This window comes from Mercenaria mercenaria, chromosome 11, assembly GCF_021730395.1.
Source record: "Mercenaria mercenaria strain notata chromosome 11, MADL_Memer_1, whole genome shotgun sequence".
Classification (NCBI taxonomy): domain Eukaryota; kingdom Metazoa; phylum Mollusca; class Bivalvia; order Venerida; family Veneridae; genus Mercenaria; species Mercenaria mercenaria.
Genome location: NC_069371.1, coordinates 70472757 through 70499583, shown reverse-complemented (window position 1 = coordinate 70499583; position 26827 = coordinate 70472757). Strand labels below are relative to the sequence as shown.

At 34.2% G+C, this 26827-nt stretch overlaps 1 protein-coding gene across 10 annotated transcripts in view; it reads left to right on the top strand.

The window, feature by feature from the left end:
* LOC123531496 (neuromedin-K receptor-like) overlaps window positions 1-26827 on the top strand; it is a 120006-nt gene that overhangs the window by 76814 nt on the left and 16365 nt on the right. For 7 of the 10 annotated variants that reach the window (XM_045312529.2, XM_045312527.2, XM_045312528.2 and 4 more), the window contains 2 exons: window positions 2517-2640; window positions 26318-26419. In XM_045312529.2, the coding sequence (XP_045168464.2) occupies window positions 2517-2640; window positions 26318-26419 (226 nt within the window). Of the gene's footprint in view, window positions 1-2516; window positions 2641-22718; window positions 22737-26317; window positions 26420-26827 lie in introns of all 10 variants that reach the window. The other 3 variants (XM_045312536.2, XM_045312535.2, XM_045312537.2) reach the window with 3 other exon arrangements.

Here is a 26827-nt window from a genome sequence, read left to right as displayed (position 1 = left end):
AACAGCAACACCTGGTGCCAAACCACTCAAAGACAATATTTCGTTCCAGTTAAACTTCAAGCTCACATTTCAATTAACTGCATTTAATTTTAAAAGCTAAGCTTATTACAGTAAGCATATCCCATTCAAAATAAATTCTTTAGTCAGGATCAAAGTATCATACACTTATTATGTACTCTTCTTTTAAACATTTGTTTTCTGTTAAATTGATTTTGACTAATGAAATTACTTGCTTCTTATTAACATCCTTAACTTTTTGCCAGATATATTTTTTTGCCATTCCTCACCACAAACCCTTTCGGCGGGGGATACCAATTCATCGAATTTACTTGTTCTGTATGGAATAATAAGTGCATGTCATTTCCTAACCATCATTTTGTCTCGAAAGTAAGCACATAAGCGATTAAGAGTAAACAAAGAACAGATGAAACAGCATTACTAGTATTATACCGAGATACTATTTGTTGTTAATGAATGCAGGTGGCATGTGTTTTTACCTGCTGAATTATAATAAGCCGATGAGTGTTAAAAGATTTTAGTAATTTTATTAGTAACATCTATTGTTTGGTAAAACGTTAATCGTTCACAATATTAAATCATGTTTGCAGTAAATTTGAATACCAGAAAAGTTGTTTGCGTTGTCAGTACAGTTTGTCATACTGGTATAAATCTGTGAAAAATTATGAATAAAACTCCTCGAAGATGCAAATCTTATTCTAGATTTCAGTTTCAGTTTAGGAAAAAGAAATTAGAAATTTTTGACTTTTACAACAGATGTTGGAATCTGAGTACCGCACATGCGAGGAGTATAACATGGCATACGGCTTGTCTAGAAGCGCATATCAAATATAAGCGCATGGTTTTGGACTTAAGTATAAGCGCATATCAAAAATAGGCCCACAAAAGTGTCACTAAAATTATTATAAGCGTATACTCTTATTTACCAGATTCTACAGTAATTTGTACAAGTTATTTGTTCTGTTTGGAAAGAAGTCATAACTCCACATGTGTTTTAGACAGATGACTCTAAAACTTCAAAACTACCATTTTCTGTCAGATCATCGCAAAGAGCTCATTATATCAAATTCTCATTATATCAAAGGAAGCTTTAGTAGTAACTATCACTGTTCTGCTTCCAACACTTTACACAAATACATCATACCGAGATGAAATACTTGCTTCCACACAAGGCCTTGAATGCAGACCAGGAAAAGAGCTTAAAGCTGGAATAATAATTGGATTACTGTACTCGATCCTTACAAAAATCTGCTTTGAACTTTTTGGAAAATTGCATGAACAAAAGTCAGGAACGACAATAGGTATCAAATGCGCCCCAGGCAACGAAACACTTTTCACGCACTACTTCGAGCAAGAACTTCTAAAAAGATATCCGCTCTCACCAATAGTATGGTGAATGTTTATTGATGATATCCTAATGATAGGGCTTCACACTCGAAAGGAATCAAATTCCTTCACTTTAGCCTTAAACTGTCATCATAACACAATCTAGATCAAAAGCAAAGTCAGCTCAGAATCAGCCATCTTCCTTAATGATACATTATTAAAAAACGAGGACAGCATCCTCGTAAACATCATTTATACCAAACTTCAATCAAGATCGACCACATCTATGAACATTCCAGATAAAGAAAACATACAGCTACCAGATGAAGAACCACAATCTTGTACACGACTGAAAGACAACGCCAAGTTTGAACATAGCAAAGCTAAATCATCAAGCATAGAAACACTCAGCTAAGATAAGAACCACAACAACAAAAATCACAGACCTAAGAAAACACTTATGTACTCTATTATAAACAAACTCAAATAGACAATATAACACTTGCATTTATTTTATAACAACTTTATTTCCATGAGATATATATAATTGCACATAACTTTCTACTTTATTTAAGAAAAACACCGGAATCTATTTTTAGCTAATGGTCACGTGACTAAAACACCGGATTTTTGTACTTTAGAAATATTATATATGATATCTGTACCCTGAAGAAGGCTCTGTAGAAGCCGAAACGTCGGTCTTTTAATAAAAATAGTCAAACTTAACCTGCTTTGGTTGTGTGATTACACTACACTTCGGTGTTTTTATATTATTTCATAGTCTTTGTGCAGCCCCATTAGCTTACAAAATGGGCTTTGTAGTATAGACTGTATAGATCAACTTTATGCATCGAGGCATGTCTGCACTTTTAGCTCATAACAATTCTGCGGTAAACGCCGAGGATAGCGGATAAATCACGCCTCACTCATTGTCGTTGAATTATATCTATTTTATTTCAGTATTTTTGTTTATCATAGTAACATATCCATGGTTTCATGGTTCAGTTATAAAAATTACTCCTTGAATACAGTTTAAATCAGCCACAGCAGAAGAAACCATGTGAAATTAAAGAAATAGTTCTTGCATCAACATTTCTATGTTATTTAAATAACGTTTGTTCTTCTGTTGAAAGCCATTCAAGATGTCATGAATCCCAGCTGTTGTTTTTCAGGCGTATTGTTTCATGTACATGAATTCGGGATGTAATCCCATAATCTACGCTTGGCGGAGTCCATCCTTCCGAGAAGGATACAAGGAAATCCTTTGCCAGAAGTCAGGATATATCGTCAGCGATGGTACGTATGAACAACTTCACTCCCTTTTACATTTAATATACATACCGTAACAGATGTTATAGCCACAAAATAGACATCCGCCTTTCTGTAGTAATACCTGTTCTACATTTAGTTGTTATATGATCAAAAATGAAGAGCAGGAGAAAAAGAAATAAGTTTTCTAATATCAAAACAAAGAACATATTGCACTAGCTATTTCCATCAATTTGTCAATGTCTTTGACATGGAACAAGCAGAAGTCAATTGGAATAAATATTTGACACCTGATTTGTTGTATAATAACACTTGTTATTTTCAAAGTCTGAATTCCTCTGCTCTTTCATTTTGACCAGGCTGAAATTTTGTATTTCCAAAATTTTAATACTATTCTTATAAAAAAAACTTTTTTCCATGTTTTTCAAGTGCAGTCAGTCCTGCTGATGATAGTTATTACCTTACTATAAATAGTAACAAAGAGGTACAGGACAGTATCTTGTAACCCAAGCATGCACAATATTGGGTTCTTACACATTAACTAGATATTGTATGTTGCATACCATATGCCAATAAGTGGAAGTTAAATACATATGCCTCATTTAGGTACTTAATAAACAACATGATAAACCAGATAAATGGCAATGCTGAGAGTTAAATACATGCACCTCATTTAGGTACTTAATAAACAACATGATAAACCAGATAAATGGCAATGCTGAGAGTTAAATACATGCACCTCATTTAGGTACTTAATAAACAACATGATAAACCAGATAAATGGCAATGCTGAGAGTTAAATACATTGTTAAGTATATAATAAAGAACAAGATAAACCATACAAATAGCAATACTGGAATTTTAAAAAAAAAACCATTCAGGTACATAGTAAACAACAAGATTAACTATGTAAATGGCAATGCTGGATGTTAAATTCATTGTTAAGAATATAATAAAGAATGAGATAAACCATACAAATGTAGAATTTTCAGTTAATGATCCAAGGTATACTGCAAGTCACAAGAGAAAAAGATGATATAATGAAAGTCATACATAATGAAAAAAGTTCAAAAACTTCAGCAGGAACATTTTTCAGAGTTTGCTTTCTGTTCAAGGCAAAACATTGTCAAAGAGGATTTTTTTTACCATTAGTGTCACAGGAGATTTGAGAGATGTAAATCTTTCCTGAACCTAATTGTTATAAATGAAAAGACAGAATTGTAATTTAAATTTATTCTGTTTCACCAACCCTTGATGAAAAATACTTTTATTTTCTTGGTGGTGGTGCTCTCTGTTGGTATTACACTTCCCCTACACCATTTCATAATGGAATTTGCCCTTGTTCTTATGCCAAAAAAAGGGATCAAGCCATCTGCTGCAATATTTGGATGGGGCCAGTGACAGTCTGTCTTCATAATTACACAATTATTTTTTCTTTGCCATGGAAATTATTCAACACTTGTCCAGATTTTCAACACCTGTCCAGATTAAAAGATGCTTTTAAATTCCAAAATAACATAACAGTCTTGCCAACTGGAAAAAAAAGTGCATTATGTAAATAATGAGAAAATGAACAGGTTCTCTCTTTGAAGAGTTATTGCACCACTGTTCCTGCGCCAAAATTAAATCAAAATTACATAAGCAATTGTACTGTAGATTATATAATTGCATTCCTATATGATGTTTCCAAATAAACATTTTCTTAATAATTGATATTCCAGTAACCTGGCTTTTTAGACATCATTGCAGAAAATAGTTTAAATAACTCTTTTTTTATTTCTTCAATGGTTATTTTTAAAGAATTTAAGAGTTAAGTAGAAACTTGTATCTTAGAAGTATAAAGTAAATTTCATAAATTAGATTTGCTGATCTGCTAAATTAGATTTCTTTAAATTGCTTTTGGAAATTTGGGGGAAATTTGAAGTACACTTCAGTCCTTACAGACTCTTCAGAGAAATATATAATGGAGCGGTATATATGTCATTGTATATGTTATAAAAAGGCATTAAAGAAGCTGCAATTTAGCTTTGGAACGGAATGTTTTTATTCACTTTCAGTTATATCTTTTCTAAGAATGGAAGGGCTTTAAAACATGTTTGGAACTGTAACATCTTTCTGATATGAACAGCTCTGGTAAAAAATATATATATCAAAAGTACTTCTAATAACTTTTTGTTATTATATGACTCTTGGTATAAGTCGCCAGAACAAACTGGTTTTTAACTGGTCTGTAGTTCAATGCTAAGTTTGCTAATGCCTTATGTCAAAATTTCAGGAAAAAAACCTTTGAACCCCTGGCAATAAATTTTTACTGTTAACCAGCAGATCATTAAATAAGTGTATGTTATATATAATACCCGCAAATTTTCTGTTTGAAATAAATCTTGTATTTGATAATTACAAAACCCTGTATGCGGCCCCTTTTGGATACAGACAAAAAAGCGATGATGAGATTATTACCTTTAGTAGCGATGTAAAATATGATCATGTAAGAAATTACTTAAATGAAGGCATTCTGAGTATCAAAAAAGATTGCCATTTCAAACATGTGTATAGTCTTCTTCCCCTGAAGTTCTATTCAGTTTTGAGTGAAATAAATCTAGATCTAGGCTGAGGTACAAAAGCGCCTTTCGTGATCTAGACGAGATGAAATCCATCACCGCCAAATACAACATTGCAGATCTTACTGCTGTAAAAATAACCCAGTTGTACTTACAAAACATTTGCATAAACTTTGTATACAGGACTGACTTTACAATATACATGCATTTATATATAAAAGTTTTGAATTTATATACAAAACTTTTAATCTTCCACTCTTCAAAATATTAAGCATTTTTTCACCAAATTATATATAAGGTGTACATATCTATGCTGGACTGACTGTACAATATACATGTATTTGTATATAAAAACTGAATTTATACACAAAGCTTTTAATATTCCACTCTTCAAAGTATTAAGCATTTTCCACCTCTCTCTATATATAATATTAGGTATATACATTTTATATTCTGCTCTATAATGTTGTAGAAAGCTTCTAGAAGAACATGCTTTATTATGCTCGTTAATTAGGTGCTTTTCTGTCTCATAAGGTGTTAGCCGCTGGCTTAAAGCATCATTATTATATGAGCCGTGCCATGGGAAAACCAACATAGTGGGTGTGGGACCAGCATGGATCCAGACCAGCCTGCGCATCCGCGCAATCTGGTCAGGATCCATGATGTTCGCTAACAGTTTCTCCAATTCCAATAGGCTTTAAAAGCGAACAGCATGGAGCCTGACCAGACTGCGCGGATGCGCAGGCTGGTCTGGATCCATGTTGGTCGCACACCCACTATGTTGGTTTTCCCATGGCATGGCTCTTATATGCTTTTAACTTTGGTTATTGTTTTTTTATATTATACAAGACTAGTTCTCTCTTTCAGCTTAATAGATGTGAAATGTTTTTATGAATTATTAATACTGATTTATAGTTTGTTTGCACATACAGGGACTTCACATAGATTTTATACACATAGAGGTGTTGTAGTCAGATTCCTAGCTTTTCTCTTGTATGTTTTATCTGCTGGTTTCTGAAACATCATTTTCATCAAAAGAAGCAACATTTCCATGTTCATCATCAACATCATCGTCATCAAAATCAGCAATAGTAATTGTAGTAAGTGATCATTAACACCACAGTCTAAGAGTTAGGACAACTTACAACAGGTTATGACAGTCTATGACAGAAAAGCACAAGTAATTGTAGAAAAATCCTGCCACAAGTCTCTATCTTAACAGTATTGCAATAGTCTTTAATGGTCTTTTGTTGTTATGATTGATCATGGTGCTTCCAGTAGTACAACAGTTGCATGACTATCTGCAAAACTTGAAAGTTGTATGACAGCCAAGCAATCAGTCGTGACATTCAAAGAACTGCCGTGGGAGGTATATAAATCACATGGCTAGTTGTAACAGTCAAGACCATTCGTGACTGATGGAGCAAGTGGTCCTAGACATTTGTAGATAATCTAGGGTGTCATCATACTACAAATTCTTAAATTTCTTATGACAAGTCATGCTGCTAGCTTGTTATAAGTCTGTTATCATTTTCAGCAACAACAACAACAAATCATTATTATTATTATCTCTCTTCCTTTAGCTCTATTATCAGTCATTAGTCATCATCATGTTCAGTATCATCAATAACACCAACGAATATGTCATTCTGATGACTACCTTTTCCCAATATCAACATCAGTATCATCAGTATCATCAATGTCATCACTGTCATCACTGTCATTATGTCTGCAACCAACAGTAACAACAACAAAACCCTCATTGGTATAATATTTGTATTGTCACGTTTGTGTTTTGTAAAGTCAACTTCCTCCTCATAGTTAACATCATCATAATCATCATTGTCATCATCAATCATCATTGTCATCATCATCATCTTGTTTAGAACTTATAATTATTGTAAAACAGTTGTCTCTTATAATTGTACTGCTTAAAATTATAAATATAAAAAGCAGAGCCAATTTTCTTTAGTGTATTTGGATAATCCGGTATCCAATGGTCCTGCATCAACAGTAGTATTTGAACAACTACTGTTCAGTATTATACCAGACTTGGACTGTAGCATCGTGGTGTGTTCCTTTCACAAGTTTGTTTTAATCATTTCACTTAACTGCAGTTAGAGGACCCTTAAAGCTAAAAGTAGAAAAGCCTGTAAACATTTTCTTGGTTTGTGTTCACCAAATTTGGTCAGAATCATCCTTGAATGGATATTTTTCAAATTTGTTCAAATGGTTACTTTAGTACAATCGGGACTGAAAAGAAAACTCATGAACCACTTGCAGGTGTACCAAATTTGGGTTAGAAACCTTAAATGAACCTTTCTAAAATTCACTGACTTGGTTCTGCCTGACTGATTTTAGATCACCAGAGCTACAAAAGGAAAAAAATACTTCAAAATGCTCATTCTCCTAAACCACTTGATGGATCTTTACAAAACATAGCCAAGAGCGAAAACAAAAAATAACATTCGAAAGACTTCTTCTCTTGAACCCCTTAATGGATCTTGATAAAACTTGGTTAGAAGTATCCTTGCATGGACATGGACAAAATTTGTTGGGGATTGCATGCCAGAACTTGAAATTACAAAAGTCTTAACAGGACTTTTAAATAATGATCTGATGTTTGCCAACCTGGGCCAGAAGCAAGGTCAAGATCAGGTTAGTGACTAAAGTCTCCTTTGTGTAAATACTTCTTTGTTGAGTAGGTTGCAATAATAATTTGTTAGGTTTTGAATTTTAAGGTTCTAACAACCCATAGAGGAAACTCATGAGTTATTGGTACAGTATGTTCTTAAAATAGCATTCTGTATTGAGATATTCTAAAACTAGCATTCTGTTTTGAGATGTTCTGAAAATAACATTCTGATATGAATTAGATATACATCAGCATGTGCAGTTTTTGAACACATAGAATTATCAAATTATCACATGTTTATTTCAGTAGTTAGCACATGGTTGATGTAATTTAACACATCGTTAATGTAATAAGGGCATTTGTAGTGAAAAATGTATGTAGCAAACATGATAATGTTGCTGTAATGGAAGTGTTTTGATACAATTAAGACCTTTTGTAGCTCATTTCTACGTCAGCCTCAGTTATTTTGTAAAAGATTACGCACAGACATTGGCATGACTTAAAAAATTCCCAGACCATAAGACAGACAGAAACGAGGGGTTGCAAAATGATAACAAGAGTACTATATTATAATATATATACAGCCACATGTTACACAAGGACATCAGCTTCATGTCTTTCTTTTATCTCATAGCAGTTTGTGTGGAGCCTTTCACAAGTTTGTAATAAAAGTATAGAAGTAAAATTGCTGGTAGAAATTACACAAGACAATTATAAAATACTTTTTGCTGACTGGATAGAATTTTCCTGCTTAAAAAACTATGTGCCATAGTTTATTGATGAATAACCACTGGTATAATTATGTCTCCCACCACACAGTGGTGTGGGAGACATATTGATTTACTCCAGTCTGTCTGTGTGTGTGTGTGTCTGTCACAAAGCTTGTCCGCACTCTAAGTCGAACATTTCTCATTCGATTTTCACCAAGCTTAAACAAAATATGTTTGACCATAAAATCTCGCCCAAGTTCGATAACTAGCCAAGTCGGTCCAGGCAAATTGGAGTTATGGCCCTTGAATTACCAAAAATTGGCCTTTTTACTCTTGTCCGCACTCTAAGTCAAACATTTCTCATCTGATCTTCACCAAACTTGAACAAAATGTGCTTGACCATGAGACCTCGGCCAAGTTTGATAACTAGCCATGCATTTTGGAGTAACAACCCTTGAATTACCAAAAAATCGGCCTTTTAACTCTTGTCCGCACTCTAAGTCGAACATTTCTCATCCGATCTTCACCAGACTTGAACAAAATGTGTTTTATCATGAGACCTCGGCCAGGTTTGATAACTAGCCAAATCGGTCCAGGCATTTTAGAGTTGCGGCCCTTGAATTACCGAAAAATCCGCCTTTTTACTCTTGTCCGCTCTCTAAGTTGAACATTTCTCATCTGATCTTCACCAAACATGAACAAAATGTGTTTGGCCATAATACCTTAGCCAAGTTCGATAACTATTTAAATCCGCCCAGGCACTTTTGATTTATGGCCATTAATCTACTGATTGGATCCACTTGTCCAGACCATATAATTGGATCCACTCGTCTAAACCATCTAGAGAAACTAGACATTTTTCATAGGGGCGCAGTTGTGGGAGACATGCGCTCTTCTCAAAAGCATCTCTAGTTAAATAGTGCATAAAAGAAAAACATTTGTTTTAATATATTTCTGCAAATATTTGAAGAATATGGTATGCAAGAAAAAGAATCTATCACTGGTTGTGAAAGTGTGAATGGGAATTTCTGGTTCTTTGGAAATTTTTGTGTTGTAACTCAGCAGAGGCTTAGTAACGTTACCACCTAGTTACCCTTGCACCAGATATTCAATCCAGACCTTCAGCTAGTGAAAGATCCTAGATGTTCATCTTTAGGCTTTCTTTCTGAATGATGGGGATAATATAATTATCACATATTTTGCCATTTGAATCTTTTTATCTATAGTTCTATTTCATGAAACATATAAACCCAACTACATATATATATATTATGTTCACATTTGTTTGAAATAGATGTGGTGCAAGCCAATACAAGATTTTGATGGACATTGGAAAAGAAGTAGGAAAACTTGGTTTCTAAATTCACTTGATTCACTTTGTCATTTATAAAAAAAAAAAAATATCACTAAATATATTCCTGACACGGTCAGACTAATCCAAGACCTCCTGTACTCACATTTTACACTCTTTTGGCCTTCCTATAGTTAAAGTTCACAATTTCACAAAAAAGACTATAGTTTTATTTCGGATAATGAATGTTTTTTTGTTGTTTTTTTACTGTGAGTGTGATATAGTTGTAACTAGTGCTGTCCTTGTATGTGCGAGTGTGATAAGTGTGCTATTGATGTAATTGACTGAGTCTGAGAAGTGTGCTAGCAATATGCTTGACTGCGAGTGTGATAAGTGTGCTATTCATGTTATTCACTGTGAGTCTGAGAAGTGTGCTAGCAGTATGCTTGACTGTGAGTGTGGTAAGTGTGCTATTGATGTCATTGACTGTGAGTCTGAGAAGTGTGCTAGCAATATGCTTGACTGCAAGTGTGATAAATGGGCTAGCTGTGTCCTTACTGTCAGTGTAATAAATGGCCTAAAAGTGTCCTGCATCATGTAAGTGTGATACGTGGGCTTTTGAACAATGACCTTGACTGTGAGTGTGATACATGATCTGTGTTGACTAGTGATGGCAGATAGCAGGAAAAGCTTTGTGTTAATTAAAGCTGAAGTTTTAAGAATGATCAGTATAGCTTAAAGATTGAATATTGATAAAGTGTTCTAGTCTTACCTGTATGCTTTTATAATCTGAAAAGTAAGTTGAAGAATTATAGCAGTGGTGAGATAATTCAAATTTGTCACTTCATTAGTAAGAAATAAGGCTGTTCCTTTCTTTGCATTGGCTGCTCTGTGTTGATGGATAAGTGATATAAGTAGCAATAAGCTATATGTTGTAATAGGAATTTCATGTCTTTATTGTTTACTGATGAGGAAAAGGGCGGTTCTGTTTAATTTGAGGCACTATTGAAAGAAAGAAAGTTAAAGAGGCAGTATCATATTGAATCGTAATTTGTAATATGAAGACTTGGAAAGAGTAACATGTGTAACCTTTAGGAAGTAGTGAAATCTGAGTCTTGCAGTGGTTCATTTCTTTTGTTAACATCTTCTAGTTCAGAATGATTCTTTGTTATATGAGCCGTGCCATGAGAAAACCAACATAGTGGGTATGCGACCAGCATAGATCCAGACCAGCCTGCGCATCCGCGCAGTCTGGTCAGGCTCCATGCTGTTCGCTTTTAAAGCCTATTGGAATTGGAGAAACGATTAGCGAACAGCATGGATCCTGACCAGACTGCGCGGATGCGCAGGCTGGTCTGGATCCATGCTGGTCGCATACCCACTATGTTGGTTTTCCCATGGCACGGCTCATATATCATTGTTTATTATTGAATGTGGTAATAATATGGGAAGGTATTTAAATCTTGGTTAAAAATGGATAATGTAGGTGGCATACAAGGCAATTTAAAAACTGAATTGTTTAATGACCTGCATTTTGAAATTTAGTAGCTCTTACAATAGTGATAAAGTCCTGATGTTGAAGGGAAGACTCCAGATTTTGGCTAGAAATGATTTTTCTTTAAAATTGAAGTTTAGTCATGCCATGAACATTTAAACATGAGTTCTTGTTTCTAAACTATCTAAAAATATTCCAAATCAAGAAGAAAAAAAACATGCCTGAGTCATGAATCGAACCTGGGTTGCTTTGCAATAAAGACTTTCAAACCATCTTGACCAATACACCATGGAGGAATTTGTACTTAATGGTCATTCACATAAAGCTTTATAATCAACATACCCACAGACAAATGCTTTGTCAGTTTTGAATGGAAACACTAGCAATATTATCTTCTAATATCATAACATTTTCCTTTTTGTTTGTTGTTTTATTATGCCCCTCTTTGAAGAAGGAGGGGTATATTGTTTTGCAGATGTCAGTCGGTCGGTCGGTCTGTCGGTCGAAATGTAGACCAATCTGTTTCCGGATGATAACTCGAGAACACTTGGGCCTAGGATCATAAAAGTTGATAGGAAGGTTGGTCATCACCAGCAGATGGCCCCTATTGATTTTGAGATCTGTATGTCTAAGGTCAAGGTCACATCACAGTGACCCTGAACAGTTAAACGGTTTCCGGATGATAACTCAAGAATGCTTGGGCCTAGGATCATGAAAATTGATAGGGAGGTTGGTCATGACCAGGAGATGAACCCTATTGATTTTGAGGTCAGTATGTCAAAGATCAAGGTCGCAGTGACCCGGAAGAGTTAAATGGTTTTCGGATGATAACTCAAGATTGCTTGGGCCTAGGATCGTGAAAGTTGATAGGGAGGTTGGTCAACACCAGCAGATGACCCCTATTGATTTTGAGGTCTGTGTGTCAAAGGTCAAGGTCAGAGTGACCCTGAACAGTTTAACGGTTTCCGGATGATAACTCAAGAACGCTTGGGCCTAGGATCATGAAAGTTGATAGGGAGGTTGGTCATGACTAGGAGATGACTCCTATTGATTTAAAAGTCAGTATGTCAAAGATCAAGGTCACAGTGACCCAGAAGAGTTAAACGTTTTCCGGATGATAACTCAAGATTGCTTGGGCCTAGGATCATGAAAGTTGATAGGGAGGTTGGTCATCACCAACAGATGACCCCTATTGATTTTGAGATCAGTAGGTCAAAGGTCACAGTGACCAGGAGGAGTTAAACGTTTTTCGGATGATAACTCAAGATTGCTTAGGCCTAGGATCGTGAAAGTTGATAGGTCTCAGGTTGGTGATCACCAGCAGATGACCCCTATTGATTTTGAGATCTGTTTGTTTGTGCTTGGGCCAAGGGTCATGAAAGATAATACAGAAGTTCATCATGACTAGTAGATGACCCCTATTAATTTTGAGGTCAGTAGGTCAAAGGTCAAGGTTACAGTGACTCGGACCATTTAAACTGTTTCCAGACAATTACTTGAGAACGCTTGGGCCTAGGATCATTAAACTTAATAGGGAGGTTGGTCATGACCAATAGATGACCCCTATAGATGTTGAATTCAGTAGGCCAAAGGTCAAAGTCTCATTGACCCGGAACAGTTAAACTCTTTTTGGACGATACCTTGAGAACACTTGGGCCCAGGATCATTAAAAGGGAGCTTGATCATGACCAACTGATGACCCCTGTTGAGTTTGAGGTCAATAGGTCAATGGTCAAGGTCACATTGAACCAGAACAGTAGAACTTTTTTTTTTACAGTGAGCAAATAATTTCTGTTCCTTGTGCAATTACTGAATGCATCAAGTGGGGCATTTTGTGTTTGACGAGCTCTTGTGATCTTGAGGTCAGTCGGTTTAAGATAGAACATTGTAATTAAATATAATCTGGAGAAAATTTCCTACATGTACCTGTACCTAATCTGTCTGTCTATTGTTTTTGTTAGGGCTGAGATGAAAATAGCAGCAGTTAATAAGCTGAATTGATCTCCGTTGATCTTCTGCCTTGGTGTTGTTAGGAGAAACCTGTTAAGTGTTCTTTTTTCTGTTGTTATATGTTATATTAGATAAGGCACAGGTGTTTTCTGTACCATTTTCACCTCCACCAATCAATTGGTAGGTAACAACAATGATTCATTATCTGTATTAATTGATTAGGATTGTGTATGATTTCTCATTTCCCTCACAACAGTTTTCATCATTGCTTGGAACAGTATATATAGCTAATTGGGCACCTGTTGCACTAACTTATAGAATGCAGTGTACTTGTTTCATGTAGGTACTTAGCTTAAAAATCTCGTAAAACCTTAAATTTCATGTAATGAGAATCCAAATAAAGAAATTCTGCCAATTCCATGAAGTGGTACAACTTCCAAAAATCAAGAGTTATTTAGAGGTAATTTGCTCAATATATCAAACTACTGGAGGATTGTTTTTGTTAGTGTAATGAAAGTATTTAAATAAGTATCCATGATGAATGTTTTGGTTTAATAAGTGTCTCCTGATAGTAAAAAAATAGCATCAGTATTAGCCTCAGTCAGTTAAGTCACTGAACTGTTTTAAAATATTATTAATTAACTCAGGCTTTAAATGAAGGAACTACATTTTAGTTCCTTTAAATGTTGCAAAACTTTACCATGACAGTGTAGGTGCTGTAGCATACAATTAACATGCAGGAATTCTAACAGGTCGGACATTAGGCATACATTCCTTGGTATCTAGTCCTAGTAGAGTTGTTTCTTGCCATTTAACCTGTAAATCCATGAGAGAACATGACTGTATTGTCCATTGTTATTAGTTTAATATGTGTACAGATTGTCTGTCTTACGTTATCATATGTAATATTAGTCTATAGAGGCTGTCTGATCATGCATATTTCATTTCTGGATAATCATATTTTCTTTCAGTTTCAAAAAGGGACTGGTCTATCATTCAATTTGGGAAGTATACCATTCATTATTTGAAGGGGCGTTCACTGAAAATTTACTGACTAAATAGCGAACAGTAGAGACTAAGATGAATATTAGACTGCGCTGGTCACTTGCTGCCAGCAGGCTAAAGGTTAAAGGTGTGCCTTTCTTGAAAAAAAAGGATCAGATTTTATTCAAACCATTTTCACGTACAAGGTCACATGCAAAGGGAAAATGTGAAAAGCATTTAAGAATTAGCTTAAAAGTCATGAAAAATGTGTGTACTGGCAGCAAACTGTAATTGTCGTATCATTATGAAGTGGTATTCAGTCTAACTTACATTTCAATTTACTGACAACCTTTGTCACATTTTGAAAATAGACATCACTGTAAATCTAACCTCAGAGAGTGTTAATACCCAGATATGCATGCTTTTATATGGTTTTCATAAAGAATCACCTAGTGCTGATTATCTTCTCAACTGTATAATCTTTGGTTTGAAATACTTTTTCAGTTACACAGACACATTTATAGAAATTCCGTTTTCACTATTTTATCATTTAGTCTGTAATCTACTTTACAAAAATTTGAGTATCAAAGGGACATAACCATATAATACTTCAGCAGCTTCAGGAGTTATCTCCCATGAGCAGTAGAGCACTTAGTTTTTGTGTCTCGACAAAACTTAACAACAGTTACTGTCAACAGAATAAATTTTTAGTCAGAAAAAAATGCATAACAAGTTATTTATCTTATCTACAGTATTCAATATTTACTCAATTTTTGTTTATCATTTACAGTTTTTCTTTTCTGGATGTTGTGTTTTTATTTCTTCTTCAGCTATGGTAATGGAAATGTTCATGTTAGGTATTAAAAGATGCTCTCATTCTTCAACGTCAGGTAATTCATCACACGAGTTTGAATAGTGTTTCACTTCTATATACATTGAAACACAGCATGCTTGAAAACAAGAGCTTAATGGAGGAATAATCAATGTGATCCTTGGCAGTTTTCCTTAAATGGTTGAATTTCGATATCTGGAGCTTGCTCCTATCATAATTCCAGCTATCTAGGACACATTTTCAAGTCCAGTCCCAAAAACATTTGTGCACAAAATGTCATTTAAAGTTAAATTTTGGTTCTATTGAACTAATACGCTTCATCCCATGGAATTTGAGATACCAAGTACCAAATGTATTTTATATCAATGGATCACTGCAAATCCTGGGTAATTTGAGCACTTTGCTCATCCCCTTGTGACTGCAAAAAAATCAATATTTTTGAAATAAAAAACAGATTTACGAGAATGAGATTTTAATTTTGTTATTTAGAACAACTCAATTTTATGATTTTTGACACATACATGATGATAAATAACTTGTAAAAATATCATTTAGAAATGCATTACCATGAAAACAGTGGGCCGGTGGTCTAGTGGTAACACGCTTGACTATCAATCCAGAGGTCCGGGGTTCGAATCCCGGTCCAGGCACTGGAAATTTCCGAGATGCTCTCGAGTGTCTCCCACCTAACCAAGAGGCCTGTACTGGTTCTTCCCAAGAAAGACGGCTTCGTGTGTATTGGTGCTATACACCGGGCACGTTAAAGAACCAGATTGTCTATTCGCAAAGAGCTAGGCTAAGTTAGCCAGACAAGCCTGTATCTAAAAGGATTTCTCTCTATCTGTTCTGAGGGCTTTATCTCACTCTGTCCCTCTGGTCAGATCGCTCTGTGTCTGTACTAGTAGAGGATGAATTTCGCGCCCTGTGTGGCTGCGTTTGCTATATGTAAAGCGCCTTTGAACGTGTTTATCATGAAAAGGGCACTGTATAAATCTGGTATAATAGTAATAATAAAATTGTGCACTTAAATATGTGTTGAGATATTTTTGAAACAGTAATTTTTATGGCATCATTTCTAGTCTTAGAAAATTTCATCAGGCCACTGTCTTTTTGTGCTTATTGAAATAAAAAAGCAATAAAAGTCTTTTCCCTAAATATATGTTTTATCAGGGACTTTCAAGCATTTGTACAGTACAGTATCCAGACAAAGTAGCCATAAACTGTAACTTATTGCCATATATTAGTACTGTCTGGTTATTATGTCATTTGAGCCATGCCATGAGAAAACCAACATAGTGGGTTTGCGACCAGCATGGATCCAGACCAGCGCGATAATTCTGGTCAGGATTCATGCTGTTCGCTAACAATTTCTCAACTTCTTTAGTGCTTTTGAAAGAAACAAGCAATGAAAGTCTTTACCTACAAAAGTCGGGACTTCAAGCTGGTACAGATCCAGACAGTAGCAAAACAACTATGCATGTTGATGGTTTTTTTATGAGTCATTTGGTACCAAATTGTAAAAATTATAATTGTCATGATAACTTGGTATCATACAATTTGGTTATCAATTACTGAGGAATATTATATATTCATAATTTATATCAATTAATTGCATTTGCATTAAATACTCGTTTAATTCTTTTTATGGTTTTTGGCAGGTTGGTAAAGGCTTCTTGCCCACACCCCACCCTTCCATCTTTGAAAATGTCTGTACCCCAATTTTATTTTTAGAAAGTGGCTTACATAGAGATACCATCTTATAGTTTCATGGTGTGTTGTCAGAAACCTTTTGGATTGATTATGTAATAAGAATGTACCCAGGATATGATGATATAACAATAAGATGAAATATCATAGATAATATGGTCCTAAAAATCTAGTTCTTCATCTACTTAAACCTGTACAGCCACTATCATCACAAACTCCTGAAAGAATTTCACGAGAGACCAATTTTTCAAGTAAAAAAAAAAAGAATCATGTTCAAACTCTTGTGTGTGACGAGACTGCTTTATTCTTTGTTTTTAAACTTTCGTTGTGAATTTTAGGAAACCCTGTCACCTTTTTATGTGTTTTGTCTGTCTGTTACATGATTTGGTTCATGTCTCATGGCAAGATGACTTCTCAATATTTTGTTGCTTTCTCAACTTAAATGGGATTTTTGTTTGCAGACACTGTAGTTTTGGTTAAGTTTTATTGCATGTTTGGTCTCATGTTCTTTGGTTTATTGTGAAATTTAAGTCAGACAGCTTTTGATATGTAATCTTGGGAGTGGAAAAGCTTTCTCTCCCTATTAATTATCAGCCTACTTGCTGTGAGCTTGACATGTTCATCAAACTGACTGTTTGCTTATGACTGTGTGCGTGTGTGCGTGCCTATGTACTACGAAATCATTTTTATTCACGTAGGACGAATTTTCGCGTATTTCGCGCTAGAACCGATGCGTGCATTTAAGACCGTGTTATTATTATTTTCAATTATTTTTTTCATTTATGAATTGAAAATGCGCAAATTAAAGCCCTCGCAAAACAGTCCTTTTTCACGTTTGCGCGAAACTTCATGCCAGCGAATTTAATTGATTTCACAGTATATCTGATCTTGCCATTAAGGTGGTTTGCATACAGCAAAATTGAAAATGTTTTGTTCTTTGAGATATATAGATGTTACATGCTAAAAGCTTGCAAGTCAAAGCTGGCCATAGGTGATAAAAGAGTCTTATGTGGTTTATAAATGGACAATTGTCATCTGTTAATGAGATCCATTAGTGCTGAAAGACGTAGGTACATAGCGCAAAGGTGAAAGTCATTCTTAAGGGTAAAGGTTATAGATTCTCTGATCTTGTCCAGACTGTAACTTTATCACTGAGCAGTTAGAATTATTTAGCACAATGTTTGGAGAGACCGCAAGAGCAAGCACAACTGACAAGGTCACAGAAAGAATTAGAGGTCAATTTCTCGTTCATAACTCTGCCGTAAATGTCAGCACCTTTGGACAGTATTTCCATTCATTTCTTTTGTAGTTTCTGCTGCAGATATTGAAAATATAATATACATTTCCAGACACTTTGATTTCATTTAATAAAATATTCTAAAAGTTCATTCAGAAAATAGAATCAACCAAGCAACGTTAACATTATAGGAGACTCATTTTTGTTTCAAATTGTGTCTGAAGTTAAAAAAAATTTGATGCAAATAATTGAAATTGTGTCTGAAGCTGAAAAATGTGTTTCATAATTGCAGCATTATTTTTTTGTGAGCTCAGCAGTTTCTTGTTGCTATTATCTTCCCTTAGGGAAATTTATACCAGCAATATATTTCCTCTAATATAATTAAACTTACAGATAATGTAATATAATATGCAGAGTTTTTGTGACTCTTAACTTATTTTACTTTACTTGCTGTAAAGTTTGAGGATGCAAATTGAATTACGTTAGAAAACTCCTTAACTACCTTTCCTTCAAGGAAGTTTAAGTTTCAGATATTTTTACATTCCGTCAACTTTCAGAATTTATTCCGGGATTGTTAAATATGTATGCATGTATTGTTTATATGGTAAACTAGAGAACAGACCGAGCACTTTATTTTGTCTCAAATTGTATCAGTGAGCTTTGATTTCGGAAACATACATATTTGAATAGGTGTCTGTGAATCCACTTTGTCTACAGCTATTGCTGTATTTCCATGAGACACTGTGATTGAATTTATGCCTACCCATTAGTGACATAATGATACATTTAGCATCATGTTGCTAACTAGAGGTCTAAATCTCCTACTCTCTTAACAAGAGCCTGTGCCATTATGTTGCTTACCATAGTGTAGATCTCAGTGATTCATTCAGCATCATGTTGCTAACTAGAGGTCTAAATCTCCTACTCTCTTAACAAGAGTCTGTGCCATTATGTTGCTTACCATAGGTGTAGATCTCAGTGATTCATTCAGCATCATGTTGCTAACTATGATGTCTAGATCTCGATGATACTTTTGGCATCATATTGCTAACAGTAGACCTACATCTCTGTGATACATTCAGCATCATTTTGCTAATAGCAGATCTACATCTCAGTGATACATTTAGCATCATGTTGCTAACAATAGATCTACATCTCAGTGAAACATTCAGCATCATGTTGTTAACAATAGATCTACATCTCAGTGAAACATTCAGCATTATGTTGCTGTCAAAAGATATACATCTCATTGAAACATTCAGCATCATGTTGCTAACAATAGATCTACATCTCAGTGAAACATTCAGCATCATGTTGCTGTCAAAAGATACACATCTCATTGAAACATTCAGCATTATGTCGCTAACTTTAGATCTAGATCTCAGTGAAACATTCAGCATTATGGTGCTAACTATAAATCTAGATCTCAGCGAAACATCCAACATTATGTCGCTAACTATAGATCTAGATCTCTGCAAAACATTCCGTATTATGTTGCTAACTATAGATCTAGATCTCAGTGAAACATTCAGCATTATGTCTCTAACTACAGATCTAGATCTCAGTGAAACAGTCAGCATTATGTTGCTAACCATAGATCTAGATCTCAGTGATACATTCAGCAATGTGTTACTAACTACATGTTTATCACATACTCTGGATGAAATCATTCAGCTAACTATGACAGTTGTTCTAACATCCTGGTGATGATACATGTTGTAATAAAACATGTTTGTTACTCAATAATATGCATTTTGAATTGTGAATTATTGAATACTGTAGGTAATAACTCAGAGCTCCAGATAAGCTTTTGGTGCAATTGGGTATTTACCCATCACTTTTTGTCTGAATTGGGTATTGGAAATTTGAATTGGGTAAAGATAATATCATTACCCAGCCTTTTCAGAAGTAATTGGGTATTTGCTAAAACCAATTGGGTATTTTACCAATCTTGCACTAACAATTGAGTATTTTTTTGCTTACAGTATACATGGTATATATCATTAAACAGGACTGACTAAGTATTTTAATGGCGCCCTTCAATGTTTAATACAAAAATGTATTTAAAATTGTAATGAATGTTTCATACTGTTGTTTTCTTTTTCACTTTTAATGCAGTCTGAGATCAGTTCATATACAATATCCCGAACGATGTGGTCACCGCAATATGCATTCTCCCAAAAGATGTTATCCAGTATTGGTGACACTACATCGTCACAGACAGATAACTGTCATTGTTGAACAGCAAAATATCCCACTAATTTGTTTGTTTGTGCTGCAACAATGTTTTTTCCTGCAACCTCTTTACATTTTATCGGCGTAAAATTGTTTACAAAGCGTCCAAATAACACCGATCAGCCGACTGAATGGTCCTGTTATTTTTCCGATAAATTGCAACCTGTTCTGCAGTAACGTATAACCAGTCAGTCAAATCTAGCGTTAAAATCTTGTACCCGTTCTAGTTAATAAGGAAAATGTGATACGCAAGCTATTTTTTACGAATTGGGTAGATCTATTAGGAATTTTAATTGCGTTTCAGTACCCACACTGTATGAATTCATTTGGGTTTTCTGCAATTTTAATTGCGTAAATACGCAAATACGCAGCTTATCTGGAGCTCTGTAACTTTCTTACAATAATTTTGTAAAATTACATTTTTTTCTTCACATAGCAAAATATCTATATCATCATGTTATAAACTGTAAATTATCAACCATGTAGGTTAGTTCTAAAATCATGTTATACCTTATTCTTTTATTTATTTTCTTATTTCTTATTTCTTGAAAACTATAAATTATGTCACTATGGCAACAGTTGTGACATAACATGAAAGAATATTTTGAAACATCATGTTCTGAACTATCATGTTGTTAACTGTACATTATTGGGTGCTGTAGGTTTTCACCTTCATGGTAGAGATGGTCATTGCTCTGTTGCCCAAATCAACCATTTAGGGGCTGGTGCCCGCAGAATTTCTACTCATCCTTGAACAAAAAGGCGTGATTATGGCTCAGTTAGTGAAATGATTGGGTAAATGCTTGTCACTGGTTGGTTAGGATGTTGTGAATGATGCCCATCACTTGTCACTGATTGGTTAGAATATTGTGATAGGTGATTGGATAGAATATTTTGACTGATTCCCATCACTTTTCACTGATTGACTGGTACCAATCACTTGTCACCAATTAGTTTGAATATTGTGTCTGATACTGACATCATTTCTTCATAGATGGACTATAGTTTTAAGTTTAATTGATTGTCACTGCATTACTGCGATAATTTGTGACTATCACTAATACCAGCACAGCAGTTTAGAAACAGGATGGGTAGATTGTCACAATATGTCTGATCCTATCCAGATGAAAGTGTGTGCACAAGCATGACCCAAACCACTGGCACCAGAACAGAAAGAAAATGCCTCTGAACATGTATACCCTACCCCTAGGTATTCTATAAGAACCATGGTCATGAACGGGAAAATATACTTACCCATTTCAATCGCGCATTTCATACCTAAAACACGCAGTTCGGTAAATGTGTACTATTGATATTGAACAAGAGGTAATTTATCTTTCATTGTTTACCAGACACATTTTTTCAATATTCCTTACTTGAGGGAAACAACGAGTAGTTTATAGTGTTTCAGCTTTACACAAAAAAACTTCGTTGAACTCCCCTAGTGAAGTTCCGGTCTAGATTACAAAACCATTCTGATTGGCTGATGTGAAAATGTATGCCAGTCGTTGTTTAACTACATGTGTTTGCTAATATGTATATATGCAGCATAAATGTGCAATAAGAATTAAGTAAACAGTGCAGATGAATACAAATGCATGACTTCAACTTCAAAATCATAATTATATAATTATATATTATATTTCGAGTTTTAATGTAAAACTGTGAATATTTTGCATTCTGTTTTTGTTTGTTTACATTTCACCTAACATGTGCACACTGCTGTGACCTCTGGACCGGATGTTCATTAGGGAAGTTCACGCAAGTTTTTTCTGTAACGTGTAGGACGGCATAAAATATGTGGAGTATCTCTGCAATATGAAATATTGAGACAAAGTGACTGGTACACAATGTAAGATAAATTATGGCTTGTTCAATATGCTGGGTACCCATTCACGGAACTGCGCATTTTAGGTGAGAAATGTACGATTGAAATGGGTAAGTGCACTTTCCAGTTCATGACCATTGTGCTTATATAATACCTAGGGGTAGGGTATAACATGTACAGAGGCATTTTCTTTCTGTTCTGGTGCCAGTGACCCAAACTGTTATTTTTGTTATTCACATTAGAATGCAGTTGATAGTTTTCAATCCCGTTATCATAACTTCTAGTCATAGGATTTTGTTTGAAATTATTTAGAAAAGTTATAAGGCCTTATAGTGAATTGTTTGCAGGTTGTTTTGCATGGAAATAGCATCTGTTTCAAAGCATTGTGGTTTTATATTATTGATATATATGTAACAAACAATATATGAAATATTTGTTTCAAACACAAATATGAGTTATTTCCTGAAAATTTCTGGTTTTCTTTAACTTGTAAAACCGTCCACAGTGAATATATAGCCATTTATGTTCAACTTTAAAGGTATCAACTTTAAAGGTATGGACTCTCTTGCTTTTACTTTGGTTGTTAATCTTTAAGAGAACAGAATATTGTTTTGATATATTTATTTGGTAATATTTTTAGCAGGAAACACAACATTCTGTAAGATTTTATAGATATTAATCTTGTTGACAGCTTCTAAGAATATAATATTGAGCCAAACTTGTGTGAATTCTAAATAAACATGATTTTGTGATTTCGCCCATGACTAACTTTGTCAGCTAGTTTAACAGCATTAATTACATTTCGTTGAAATGTCTGTGGCATGTCTGATGGTTACATTTTCATTTGTTGAGTTTGTAGTGATTGGTCATTATTTATAGCATATTTCTTTCAGTATCTATAAATATATAAATTGAATTACCTCCCTTTAATAGAAATGGATTGGACTTTAACTGCACAACATATGTTTTTTTAGTTGGTTATACATAGATGTTACTGCGGTAGACATGCTCTATAAAACATATGTTTGCCTTAAATCAGAATTTATGCAAAGTTTAATCATTTTCAGATTTTCAGGATTTCTGAAATTAGGGCTTGGCGCAAAACTATTGTATCTTGTTCTTTATTTACATACACTTACAATAGTTTTGCACCAAGCCCTCGGAATGAAGTTCTAAGTCAGTTCATCAATATATCTGACTTATAAAATGATTGTACAAAATCTGTATAGTTATTCAGTAAATAATTACTAAAGAACTTGTTGTATTTTCAGAAAAGTCGTATTGGTTAGGTAGGAACTTGTGCTGTAGTTGAATATTTTCTGTTTTATATCTACACATTGGGGAACAGTGTTGTACACTAGAATTATGTCTAATCAGATTTATACCTTACAAGTTTCAGGAAGAAATTCCAGTATAAAATTCCGTCCAATTTTATCCTGTATGTAACTGATGTATTGGAATAAAACAGTATTGTTAGTTTCTCAGGCAATACCCCAAATGACTTAAACCTTACCCTGCTATATTTCTATAATGGACTGGTCCATCTTCCAATTTAGGCAGTGCCATTTATCATTTGAAGGGGTGTTTACTAAAAATTTACTGACTGAATAGCGAACAGTGCAGACCATGATCAGACTGCACGGATGTGCAGGCTGATCTTGGTCTGCACTGGTCGCAAAGGCAGAATAGACTGCCACCAGCAGGCTAAGAGTTAATATGAGAACCAGTACATCGTAATGCTATTTCTGCTGTCTTAAATGAAGAATTGTTTGAAATATCTCTCGAGGTGTTACATATTCAGCTGAAGCATTTCAGGTGGATTTAAAAATCTTAAAATACTCAGGACAGTGTTTTACAAGAGTTATAATGAATGGGTTTATTAAAAGCCAAATTTTTCAGATTCAGATATATTTAACATTTATAAGTCAAAATTGTTCTAACTTTAAAGTTAATAATAGATGCATACAGGGCCAGGCTTAGCATTATGTTGAATACTTTTCGAAGAATAAAAAATAAGAGAGTTTTGTTTCAAAAGTTGATAGAGTTGTCCTTTAATGCCCGTCTTAAAAGAGTCTACACATTACTTCTATAACTGCCCATCTAAAACAGTTTCTTTAAATGACTGCAATGGAAGCAGTCTCAGTAGCCTGAGAAAGTGACAATACTGTATAATCTAACACTGGTGATGAATGTCGATTTCTTACATGTAAAACTGTAGTGTAACATGTCATGAAGTTGAGTTATTAGTAGACAGTATACCCAGTGACATTTAATTAGCACGGTATATGCCAAAATTCATGTTGTAACTAAAAAGGTATGGTTTAAAATGAAGTCAGAAAAGACAATAAAGAAAATGTGATCTTTGCAAAAGTCTTTGCCATCAAAATCATTAATGGGATTTGTTTTCAGAGTAGAGGAAGACATTATTTGATATTTCCATCTGATCTCTTTTCAATGTCACATATTCAAGATATGAAAGAAAGGGTATAAGTGAATAGACTGGAAAATGTGACCCTTATTTCAAAGGTTGTTTGTGAAAATACTGTAAGTGTATTAATATTAGCGGAATACTTATTTTCGCGCTATTAGCGGGAACGGGCATGCGCTGATTCATGTGTAGCGCTAATATTAGACTAAAATGAAAGGCTTTCCTAAAATAAATAAAAAAAGTAACATTTATCTGTTGATAATACCGTAATTACAATGCAAGAGAGCACAGAGAAATACATATTTATTGTGTAAATATGGCAATAACTGCATTCCTAACTAATATTCTGCAGAATGTTTCAAATAGAATAATCAAACCTGCTTGAACATTAGTGCAAAAGTCATCTATGATTGTAAATCAAGTTGCATTTATTTTTTTCTTCGCCATTGTCCGTAAACATCGTATATAACACATTCGGAGTAGATCGCCAGTTTGTCTGGTCGCGATAATTATGAGTGTTACGATAACATTTTACTGCTTTGAAAACCAAGTGTGAATTTGAAAACAAACAATTATGGCCATTCTGCACTGTATACATGTACAAAGTGTAAATAAAATATAATGGAGATAATAACATTGATTTAATACTAGTACGAGATTTTTCCACAGTATAAGAAGAAAGAAAAAGAAAACAAATCAACATGCATAATATATATAATATTGCTTTTTATTTAAAAAAAAGACTTAATACATATGCAAACTTTATTAAGTAATATTTTTAAAGAAAAAAAACATGTATATATAGTCCCGGGCAGATCTGTTTCATGAACAGTCATGTTCGGGCCTTTCCATATTTGATCGGAAATTTGTGTTTCAGCTACCGGCAATTGGCTACTTTAGCGCTGCTGATACTGTGCTAATACACGTACGCGCTTATATGTTGAAACTACTCAATTTAAGGTGTTTGCGCTAAAATTTAGCTGCGCTAATATAAGTACACTTAAAGTACATCTTTGAAATCCAGAAATTTTGATAGTTATACTAGATTCTTTGATAATTTATTCAAACCAAACTTAAATTTGATAGAAAAAGCACAATTTCTTGAAGGGTTTATTACAGATGGGTCATTCAATGATTTTACTTTTTTTGTGAATCATTTTGTTGGAGGTGACATTAATATAATCCTCCTTGATCAACTAAAAATAGATGCTACAAATGTAGTAAATATAATATGTTCTCATCATTTTTCAAAGGGTTATTTATAGATTTATCCTAAATCTTAAGATGGCAAAGAATTTTGCACAATATTCGCTAGTACAGATTTAGAGCAAATTTAACTTGTTTTGTTTTTTTCTGTTTGAAAAGTTTTCCTGTTTGTTTTACAATAGGTGCTTTTTTTGTTAGTTTGATAGATAATGCCAATGCAGAAATGAACATTTAATCTTAACTTTTGACATGTTTATCAAAGATAAAGAATTTTGGCACTGTCAGGTTTTGGGGTGTTTGAAGAATAATATAACAGCATGATAGAATGTAAACTTATTTATAATGTGCAACATATGGAACGTATTAAAATAAAACATTGGTGCGTGAATAGTTATATCTGTAGTTAGGTTCACTAATAATATTATCATTTATTTAGGTTAGCTTTTACATGATATGTTTGATAATAGTTTTTTTTTTTTCACCTAGCAGGCAAATATCACCTATGATTATTTTGTTGCAAGTTTTGTAAGATATTGTAGATTAGATTTGCATAACATTAAAGCCAGTTAGTTTGCACTCATTGTTTATATATTTCCGCCACACAGAGATCACAAAGTTATTTGCTAACCACATGTTCGGTAGTGGCCACATGTTCAGTGGCAGTGGCCTTGTATTTGGTAATGGTATGAGTGCCACGGCCAGTGCAGGTAAAATGAATGTGCATTACAACCTATGATGTATCAAATTTATATTTGATAAGTCTTAGCTGTGAACATTCTCATTATATATGGGTATATTTCAAACTTGCTACACAATTGTAGTAAGTTTCTGTCATGGTAACATTTTTAGAACTTTTCTTCATGACATTCAGCAAGAATTTTTTATTACGGTATCTAATTCTGACATTCAGTAAGGACTAGTTATTTTGATTCTGACTTTTAGTAAGGAATTCAAATTATGATAGTCACTATTCAATATGTGCTTCTACTCAGATAAAATCTGTACTTCCTTTTTGGCATTCGTTCATGTCTAACCATGACATTCAACAAGGACTAATCATTATGGTATACGACTTTGGACTTTGACATTCAACAAGGACTTTTTATGACAGTCAG